Genomic DNA, 11,016 nt, shown 5'->3' on the forward strand with positions numbered 1-11,016 from the left:
TTGGAGGTTTTATTTTATGAACTTAAGTTAGTTTAATCCCAATAATTCCTATAGTAGCATGTCCCAAAAATCCTAACCTCCTGAAATCATCGAATTTATTTTAGTAACAGAAAGCGCAAATAAGATTTAACAGCTTTTATTGTTACATAGCCTTAACATCGGTCAGTCAGTAGACGGTCTTATCGTAGACACTCAAAGCCAATTTATTAACTCCCATATTTATAACTCTAGAATTTTCTTTGGAAAATATGTGTTATTTTTGAGAAGTTGAAAGAAAGGAAAGTTCTTGTTAAATTGTTGGCGTTAAGCGGATAAATACTTTCACATCGAATATTTACGCTGCAAATATAAATTAAAAACAAGAGGCAGTTGTACTGTCATTTTCTTTTCGTTTTATCCTCTAACTTTTCGCCCCTGGTAATCTCACTTTTTAACTATATGATTAAGCCACATCTGCCTACCAGGTTTAATAATTATTTGAGTCCTAAGGCATCTATGATGTTTTGATTGTTAAGGCGTGTTATTGAACTAATATTGTGTTATCAATCTTTATATGGTTAATGTAATTGGCGATCTGAGCAGTTTGTTGCAGAAAGTATTAATATATATAGGAATATAATACATTATGATAATAATAAGGAAACACATTTTTTTAAATATATTTATTTTATGAAAGATCAATCACTTACATTTAGAAAATGGACGGAGTCTTTTCATATATATCACACCACAACCGGTAAAGTCTTTTGAGTGGAGAACTTGACAAAGAATTACTTAAATAATATAAGTTACGTTTTAACAAAAAACCTGCGCTTTACACATTACCGTTTGGACAAGGAATTTGCCAAATTGCTGATAGTTTGAGAGCATGTAAATAATAAAAACCGGCCGCGTGAAATATAAACTAGGTCACAGAAAATTGGGCAATACAATACCTAATTTGGAAGTAATACAAATAGGGTATTAGAGACGTTTTGAACATGTTTAGAGTGACTCGTATATCGAGTTGCTGTAGTTGGTTTCGTGTTCGATTTTCTGCGATCTAATTTACCTTCCACTTCACGGCTTTTTATTTTCTACATGCTATTACTTTGTTTTTGAACCTAGATAAATGTTCCTTACAACGAGTTCGATACCATGATTAGAAACACTCTGCGTTTACGGACGTTATACATAGTTTGCGAGAATCGTCAATCTATCCAGGACCGATCACGAATTGCCTGTCGAAGCAAACTCATGAGTAATTGTAATCCTAATAAAATTCTTTCTCAAAAATATCTGATTGATAAACTACCTACATACACTCGATTCTATACTTTGATGGCTCTACTATTATTCTCAACATTATCATGAGTATAAACAAAGTTAATTACATTTTTGTTCCCAAAATCAGGAACCTTAACTCCTCTAAAGATTTGGCAGTCATAAAAATATATAAATCTCAAATAGATACCACAGAATGATGCACAAACATGAGTGTAGATACATATTTGTCTTGATATACTGTTTGTTTATGCACCAATATTAAAAGCTCAGATTTAAAAACACTATCAAGTCCACATTTCTAAAAAGCAACTAATCATATGAGTAAGATGTTCGGGAGATTCAAGCATCGCCATGTATCCTGCATCTGGTATTAACTCCAGAAATGATCGTGGAATTGTCTAAAACAAATTTTGACCTGCAGTGTCAATTGAAAACTTGAACGGTAATTTATTCAAGTAGCTTGACATCACTTTAAAGGTATCAAATGACCAAGAAAATTATAGTTTAGTATTTAAATACCGATCTCTAATCTCAATTTTTATATTTATATCACACTTGTGGGAACATTGAATAAGTTCTTTCCTTACCCTTTCCATCTCACATTCTTGGACTAACGTCACACTTTTGTCTTGTAAACCATGTACAAGCAAAGTAGGGGCTAGGATTCGTCTATGGAATGATGCATCTCCCTCTGGCCAATACTGCCCTTGAATTAAGAACTCTCGCAAGTGTGGTGGCACTGTAGATTCTTCCTCAAAAAACTTGAAGTTTTTGCCTCGTGAGGAGTAAAAGAAACTTCTAAGAGATATACTAATGATTCTCCTATTACAAAAAGTTATTAATAATTTACCTCTTCAAACCACAATACATAAATGGATAACATAAATTGTGTGCCCACCCATATGGAGATATATCATTCATATCAGCAGGTGGTGCTAAGGGCGTTGGACCTCCTCCACTAATTAAAATTAATTGTGCTATTCTTGTTGCTCTATTAGGATATAAGGCTGTAATAAGACTGCATCTGCAATTTACAAGCTGTTATTTGGAATGCAATTAACTAATGTATGTTGCATACCCATAAGAATGACCAATAAGGATACATTTCCTCTTATCATCCTTTTTCATAAAATAATCAAACACTGACATAATTTGGCTTAAAATGTTTGTGAACTGATACAAACTAGCTTTATTAGGAGCTGAACTAAAGCCATGCCCAAGTAAATCAGGTGCAACAACTTCAAAACCATTAAAAGAAAGATTGTGCATAAGTATATTCCAAATGTCAGCTGTTGTTCCCAAGCCATGAATTAACATTATCAGAGGTTTAAGCCTATTATGAACACATCTCTTTAGGTTTGAGGGACTAGAAGTTCTGGATATTTTTCCATTTGATTTTCTGAGGTGACTTCTATGTGCAAATGCAGAATCTATTTCTGATTTTTCATATGCAAAATTATCGACTCCTTCGGAATGGCCGTTTTTCAAACATTCATTAAAGGCCTCATTTAATGAATGTTCTACTAACTGCTCCGCAAATTTTTCTAATTTTTCTATTGTACTGTTTTCAGATGCTATATGTATGCTAAAAATTTATATATATGGTTTTGATAATGAAAAATGTGTAAAAATATGGATGTGACTTACCTCCCATTATCAAAAGGAATGTGTTTTTGAAGTGATGATCCATTAAAGTTATTTGAATTCCTATGTGATCTCCTGATTGAACTTCTGAATGAACAACTGCAAAAGGTATTCCTCAAAGGTTTATTCTTCATGAACCAATATTCATCAGATACAGAGCTTCTTTTTGAGGCATCTTGAGTCATTAGTAATGATTGCCTTACTTTCTCTGGGGTCAGATGTATTACTCGAATTTTAATCTTCGATTCAATTGAAATGATCTCACTGTCCTTTGGGGGTATTGGATCAGAGGGATGGATGCGATTTACTGATGTTAAAGCTCCAAATACTGCCCTCCAGGTATTTGCCACTTTGGGAAGACATCCCTTTGTTGATGAGCTTGCCTCCTCCATCACTTTTGTTTACTGTTATGTCACACCCATAGTACTGCTTTAAATTGCCTCAATAAAGGACCCGGTGGAAAACAACCTACACATATTTGAATGTAATATGTTTTAATTAATGTTGGGAGCTTTTAACTGTAATAAGTTCCGTTCCACTCATTTCTCAGCAGTCCATATGCACTTTTGTATTAAGTAGCTTATCTGCAGGAGGGTGATGTTATATTCATTGAAAAAATATACAAATGTAATGTGATAATAAATTATTGATTCAAATATATACTTATTTGATCATTTTCAGGATATATTTTTGTATTTCCATTTTTCTTTTGCAGTTTTGTTGTTTACCAATTTTGGGACAAGATTTAGTATTTGATTTGACAATAAGGTCGTAGTTCAGTTGACATTTAAATGAATTTGACAAATGATTCATGAAAGTCGTATGAGAACGTGCTACCCTATTATCTTTTCTCTTTTCGTATCTTGTTTATGTAGACAAGGACTAAGAGATGTTCAAGTGATCATTGACAGTTCTTTTTGTTAAATCAGAATACCCTTCAATAACGAGATTTGAAATGAACCAATCAAATGATAGCAATTTTATTTTCCAGTTGAATGGCCACTTTTACTTTCGATGTTTTGCTTTCTCTCGAAAATGAGGTTATTAGAATTATCGGTGATGACAATACTCGAAAGTAAATACAAATTGGAGAAAATATTTTAACTTCATAACCTTTCAGTACTAGGTTGTACCGTTACGAGTAACTACTTCACTTTTTTATACAGTATTATAATAAAAAATATTCCAATATGACAAAAGTATTTATAGTTTCTGGTTGCAGAACCCCTATAGGTTCGTATTTTACTTGGTTATGCGATAAATATTACAAATGAAAACATTTCTATGGATTTGCAGGAAACTTCCAAGGGCAATTTGAAAGGTATCCTGCATCAGAACTAGGTTCCCTAGTTATTGGCGAGGCTATAGCTAGAGCAAATTTGAAACCAGAGGATGTGGATCAGTGTATCATGGGGCATGTATGTTCAAATTGTGTATAAAAATATTAATAATTTACTAATTATGGGGATCATGTAAGAGGGAATGCTCGGAAAATAAATGTTAATACAGGGTAATTCATGGTTAACCCAGAGAAATTGAAGGGTAGATATTAGGATACTTCAAAAAAACATTTTTTGTTAATAAATTTGCTACCAAATCTGAATAATTAGAAAGTTAGTAATTATTGAAGTTTGAAGCAGCACTTCTATCTATTGAGTATACTGTCACAAAGTACAAGGAAGTTTGTTTTGAAAAATCATAAAGTGCCAAAGTAAAATTAATTATGAATTACCTTATTGAATTTTTGTTGTAAAATTTGAGTTTTGGTAAAGAACTTTTTGATATTTGTTCAGCAAATCAATTTTTGAAGAATATCTGAGTACTACTCTAAACTTTTACCTATTTAGATCTACATGTATTTATTTAGGGGCACATGGCATTATTCATACTCATAATACTGATAATAGCAAATTTGTGACACACTTGTCCTCCTTTCAAGTGTGTTATTAATTAATTGTTTTGAACTGAATTTGGCATGTAGAATTTTTCCTTAAATGGTGTAAATTTTCTTTAAGGTATTGACAGCTGGACTAGGGCAAAATCCTGCCCGACAGGCTGCCATTAATGCCAAAATTCCATATTTTGCACCCTCATTCACTGTGAATATGTTATGTGGATCTGGACTCAAGTAACATTTCTTTTTTATTTAATATTAAGTGTACTGGGTGACCCACATCAAATAGACATAGCCAGATTTTAATTATAATTAATGATAGAGATCTAAAATTTGAAATATCAATATTACATAATATAAATAAGCTTTGACTAATGTCATACTTCATTTTATAGTTGGCCGTAATTAGCACCAACTTTGATTAGCAAAGTACATATATCTTTTAAACGAAAATTGAAACTGGCCTGAAATGACCTTTTAATGATCTATTACACTTAGTTTTCTTTATTAAAGTTATAATTCGACAACGAATTCATAAAAATGGCATATTGAAGGAAAAAACAATTTGTTAAAGCTGGTAACAGTAAGAGTGACCAATTGATTCTGGCACATTAGAAGCAAGACCCGAGCTCGCAGGCTCGCCTTAATAAACATAAAACAAAAATAAACAAATGTTCAGACATTCGGAGGAACGATGCCCATTTTGTCTAGACAAAATAATGTCATTCACTAAACCACACGTCACATTAATAATTATAAGATAATTTAAATAACATAAAATAGATGAAATTGAGGTTTTATGCTATTTGAATTTGCCCCAGAACACAAATCGAAATTAAAACACTTTTTTTTATTTTTGGAGTACCCCTGTGCAAACGACATTGATTATGTCCTAATTGTTTTTTTTTACACATTCAAATTAATGTAAATTATTTTTAAGTTTTGCTTCACAGCTTTTACAGCAATAACGTTAATGAAGGTCACATACGCCAATAGTCAAATGTGCATTCAAACGGCAACTAAAAAAACAGAATAAAACCATTCTAACATGTATGATAAATGAAACTATTTTAAAGTACATTGAGTCAAATACATAAAATGGCATCAGAGGTACTAATTTACGACTTTTTAATCCGTTGGTGTTATGTACTACTTTTGAAAATCTAATTAATAATACATTATTTTAAAGTTCTAAAAGTATTTTCTCCAAGCTGTGTCCAGTTCAAAGCTCTATTTTGAAAATCAGTAAACTAACACCAAGTCGTAATCATACTTAATTCTAATTCAATCTTTTCATACATACCTTATCTAATCAAGAAGTGTGAGAGGATATTTTACGTCGTCCTCCAAAAGTGTAATGTTCCAAGATATGTTAAAGGGTGTTAGATCATTAATAGAATTAGCAAAAACATCAATGGCTTTAGCATAGATCCCTGAGAGATACCACACTGGATCTCTCTTTTCTTGAACTGTTTTCAACTATTTTCCAATTTCTTATGACTTAGAAAAGTTGCACGATAGATCGTCGTGGATGCACGTTTCAGAAATAAAGAGGCAACAAAACAAAAATATTAATTCACATCATGCGCCATAACATTCATATTTAAAGGTATCAATTTCATTTTTCTTATAAGTTAATATGTCGATTGTTCAAATTTTTTCGCTAGGTATTATTTGCTTCGGAAATTCTGTAGCTGTAACGGTGTTCCTTTGCCAAGGTCAGAGTTTTACGATTTACATGACAATAAATGTTATAATAGAATGGTTATATAGAAAAAGCTTTCTTATATGATGGAGGTCGCACATATTCTTTGCAATGTCCTAAAACAACACGGAGGGCGATAATCGACAATTCACAATTTTTTATTCTTAAAGTTTTATAGGAAAAACAGACATCAGATTTTCTATTTACTTCTTGGAGAAACATCTCAAGAGTTTATCATCTTGCAAAACAAGACCTCAAACAGTACTATTCTTCTATTGTAAGAACCTACTAAAATTAATTTAAATATATAAACTAGTCCTACGCCTAAGCCTCGCTTTCGACAATCTGAATTTCAAATGCGACCCACACGAGACAACCTCATGATCGGATAAACGGAGTGAGACAATTTGAGAGTAAACGTTATCAGTATACAGATTACAATAGAAATAGTGCATCAATATCATTGACGAATGTTACCTCGCATCATGCTTAAATTTAATTAAACAACTTCATCCTGATACATATACATACTCAGCATATTTATCTTTTTTTTAACTGCACATTCAAAAACACTTAAGCCAGATCAGTGCAAGAGAATTGCGGTTATTAAACTGTATTCTTTTTTTGGAGTTATTTATTCTTAGCTCTATTAATTTGTTTTGTAATACGGACCCAAATTTTCGATTATATAGAAATATTATATGCGATACGTTTTAACATGACGCCTTTCCGAGGCGCAATAATAACTCTCGACTACGGGTCACCCTGTATGTTCGCTGCACTTTGGTCTATTATTTCATAAAGGTTTTGCACATGAAAAACAAACAACACGTGTAGTATTTTAATTATCCAGGACTGTGGCCTTGGGATACCAATCCATAAAAAATGGGGATGCCAGTATATTGGTAGCTGGAGGACAGGAGAGTATGACTCGTGCTCAACACTCCACACACCTGAGAGGAGCTAAATTAGGAGCTCTAAATTTATCTGACACCTTGTTATCTGATGGTTTAACTGACGCCTTTAACAATATTCACATGGGAAATACTGGTGGGATGATTGAGTATAATTTTATCTTCCTTTATGTGACCTTCTATTCTAATAGCTGAGCATCTAGCAAAATCATTCAACATTTCAAGGGAAGCACAGGATGAGTTTGCCTTGGCCTCCCAAACAAAGGCTGTCGCAGCCATTCACAGCGGCTTTTTTGATCTAGAAATAGTGGGAGTCCCTGATAAAAGAACAAAAACTCTTATCGTTAAAGATGAATTTCCTAAGCCAGATTGTACCCTTGAGAAATTGGCTAAACTAAGACCCGCATTCGAATCGGTAAAAAACTGCATTTTAGTTAGTTTTAAAGCTTATATAACGTGCATTATCACGTAGACTGGCACTGTGACTGCAGGAAACGCATCTGGAATCAATGACGGAGCTGCAGCAGTAGTCCTGGCAAACGAGGAACAAGTAGCTACAAAAAAATTGACTGCACTAGCTGAGATTGTTGCCTTTGCTGAAGTTGGTCTCGATCCAGTATGCATGGGGCTGGGTCCTATTGAGGCAGTTAAACAAGTGGTAAAGTTTTGTTGTGTAAAGTTCAAAAAGTGACAAAAAGTACTTATTAACTCATAATTTGTACAGTTAAAAAAAGCACAGTGGACTAAGGATGATGTGGAACTGTTCGAACTGAACGAAGCATTTGCCGTACAGAGCATAATATGTATTAAGGAGCTAGGGCTTGATGCCACTCTGGTTAATGTAACTGGAGGGGCTGTAGCACTGGGTCATCCTATTGGAGCCTCAGGGACAAGATGTCTAGTTACTTTAATTCATAACTTGCGACGTCTGGGGAAGCAAAAGGGGGTTGTGGCTTTGTGCATTGGCGGTGGCATGGGAATTGCTATGGCTGTACAGATTTGCTGATGTCAGTTTAATAATTTTTTTCCCTCGTTCATCTACGAAAAACCATAATACGTATTAAATGAGAGTTAGAAAATTAAAATAGCTGCGCGTTAGAATCACAAGGTGCTAGATGTCGACCAATCAGGAAGCAGTAAATTCTATAATGTGTCACCTCTAAAATTAAACATAAAGTTTTATTAAATTTTCATAGAAATATATTTGTATTAATCAATTCAACCGAATATGTTCTTATCAATAACTTAGTTGAAATATTCAAAGTAATTCTAAAATTATCGCCTAGGCCATTGTAGGAGAATGGCAAGCACACTCAATTAAAATTCGTCACTTCTATCTGTGAGGTTGAAATATCATCCACAATTGGGCTAGTTTGGTGAATTAGAGAAACTTATACAGGGTGTCTTCAATTGATTTATTTTACAGGGACGTCAATTATTACTGAAGTTCGAGGCGAGCAGTATTGGCAATCTCTATTTTTATGAAATAAAAGTATTGTCACTATCAAGGCAGAAAGTTTTCATCATCTTAGTTTTATACATATGTAGCGTTTAAAAAATCTCTGCATTTTAAGACTTACAAATGTACTTCTTCACTTTGTACCAGCATGTGAATTTCTTCATCATGGTAAGTATATTATTGCAATCATTCTTGGCAGGAAATTTCTAGGTGTATGGGATATGAGTAGTTTAATTTAGACCTTAAGAGCTACTGAAAATATTGTTTTTGCTTGAATGATTGGCCTCACCCATGCAAGGAAAAATCAATATAAGGTTGACATGCAAGGGGTAAAATGAAATTGTAAGTATAAATTAGGTCGTCAACAAAAACATCATTTTTATTAAATATTATTTTTTCTTATTTACGTATTGGCCAGCACTTAGCAGTTCACGAATCTATTATTTACATATCAGCTAAACAGTAAACACAATACAAATATTAATAAACATTGATTTTAAATTGATAATCCACAGGAAAAGTGGCAACATATTCGAGACTTGGAACGAAAAATTTTGAATGTTTTTTCATTATGTCGTACCAGTTAGTCATGCGGTCAGTATCCTTGCATTTAAAGTATGATCCCCAAATTGTTGAACATAAAAATTGTTCATCTGGATGCCATTTTTCATGCCCGTAGACTCCCTCAGCCTCTAGTTCTTCACACACAGTCACTGTTTCACATCCTGCATACACATGTGGGGTATAAATATCCTGGATTAAATTATCTCCTACATAGAGGAATCTTGGATTCGGGATTTTGGAATGCATTCGTAGAAATTCCTTTAAGTCAGTCCAATTGCCATGAGTATAAATTCCACCTAACTGCAAATTATTTAACTTCATTGGGCCTATTTCTCTAAATCCTTCTAACCCAATGAAGTCTCTTCTCTCAGTAAAAAATCCAGGCTTTTTTGCAAAGCTTACAACAATATCAAACATTTCTCTCCAATTTTCTCCGATGGTATGGCTAGCAGTGTGGGTGGCGAAATCTACATATGAACCAGTTATTAAAAATATCATTTTTCCTCTAGCACGTAGGGAGTTTAGCCATTTTATTAAATGATCACTACATTTATAATAATATTTTTCTGGATGTGCCTTGATTTCTGCAAAATATTTTCCTTTCTCATTTTGAAAGTGTTCTCGGATAAACATGCTTTGTAAAGCATCCAAGAGATCTGGCCATATATTGTACAGTTTTCTGTCGGAGTTATCTCCATCAATTGAGTCTACAGCCCTTGCAAAAATAAGGCTAGCTATAATATCATAATAATCTAGAAGAGTGCGCATTTTCTCTGAGTATGGTCCATTCCAAGTTTGCAAAGGGTTCTCAGTGAACAAATCAGTAGCTCTCCATCTGCAATTGGGATAATACTTTGTTACTTCATTCTGAGATAAAAACCTTGTTCCATGTGTTGCTTGGATGATAGTTCCATCTCCAGATATTCTTAATAGATTACCATTTTCATCATCTACAATAAGCCCTTTGATTATAAAGTTGTGGTCTAAAGGCTTGAGTAAATGTTTTGCAGAGTATCCTTTATTGTCGACTAAAAAATTGGCTAATATATCATATTCCATTTCTATCATAGCTCCTACTTTGTATCTGGCTAAAGTATTGTCTAAATCAAATCCTATACAGTCATAATCAGTAAATTGAAAATGTTTTCCCATCGCACTAGACATTTGATTAGTAATTTTTGTTTGAACTTCTGTTGAGTATAAGGGCATTTGTAGCTTACACCTGCGTTTCCCACTTCCGTTAAAAAAGTTAACAAGTTTTCTAAGAATATTGTGATATCTAGATGTGTTCATATTATTATCTTCTATACACAAATCCTTTTCTATCCAATTTCTAATTTACACATTTTGAACAATGTTTGCTTTCTGTTATCATACCCCGATATCCAACATTTATATTCACTGGCTATTATAAAAATTCAATTAAAAAATTTATTATTAATATTTATATTTCATTAACCTAAGAACTGTTAGTGACAATATGATCTCCCTAAATTTGGAACTTCGTATCAGGTAGCGGTTCATATTTTAGTCTCCCCCCTTCTAATGACACTTTCTAACACTTATTTTG

General features: G+C 33.1%; 3 protein-coding genes across 4 annotated transcripts; 1 reads left to right on the forward strand and 2 right to left on the reverse strand.

The window, feature by feature from the left end:
* Positions 1–8: 8 nt before the first annotated feature.
* On the reverse strand, positions 9–7,366 carry LOC136350524 (protein ABHD8-like). Of its 2 annotated transcripts, none has more exons than XM_066302318.1 (6): positions 6,108–7,366; positions 2,914–3,378; positions 2,345–2,851; positions 2,117–2,290; positions 1,854–2,064; positions 9–1,664 (listed from the first exon to the last, which is right to left on the reverse strand). In XM_066302318.1, exons 2-6 carry the CDS (start codon positions 3,300–3,302, stop codon positions 1,551–1,553), a joined length of 1,395 nt encoding a protein of 464 aa, XP_066158415.1. In that variant the 5' UTR covers positions 3,303–3,378; positions 6,108–7,366; the 3' UTR covers positions 9–1,550. The 2 variants fall into 2 exon arrangements, with proteins under 2 accessions (XP_066158415.1, XP_066158414.1); XM_066302317.1 differs by lacking the exon at positions 6,108–7,366 and adding an exon at positions 3,430–3,823.
* Positions 3,950–8,645, forward strand: Acat2 (Acetyl-CoA acetyltransferase 2). Its single transcript, XM_066302320.1, has 7 exons — positions 3,950–4,143; positions 4,207–4,328; positions 4,926–5,038; positions 7,363–7,559; positions 7,615–7,838; positions 7,896–8,081; positions 8,148–8,645. Exons 1-7 carry the CDS (start codon positions 4,101–4,103, stop codon positions 8,427–8,429), a joined length of 1,167 nt encoding a protein of 388 aa, XP_066158417.1. The 5' UTR covers positions 3,950–4,100; the 3' UTR covers positions 8,430–8,645.
* Positions 8,646–9,235: 590 nt separating this feature from the next.
* On the reverse strand, positions 9,236–10,979 carry Nt5a (5' nucleotidase A). Its single transcript, XM_066302319.1, has one exon. The coding sequence runs from the start codon at positions 10,737–10,739 to the stop codon at positions 9,363–9,365; it is 1,377 nt and encodes a 458-aa protein (XP_066158416.1). The 5' UTR covers positions 10,740–10,979; the 3' UTR covers positions 9,236–9,362.
* Positions 10,980–11,016: the final 37 nt, after the last annotated feature.

The sequence above is a fragment of the Euwallacea fornicatus genome, chromosome 3 (genome assembly GCF_040115645.1).
Source record: "Euwallacea fornicatus isolate EFF26 chromosome 3, ASM4011564v1, whole genome shotgun sequence".
Classification (NCBI taxonomy): Eukaryota; Metazoa; Arthropoda; class Insecta; order Coleoptera; family Curculionidae; genus Euwallacea; species Euwallacea fornicatus.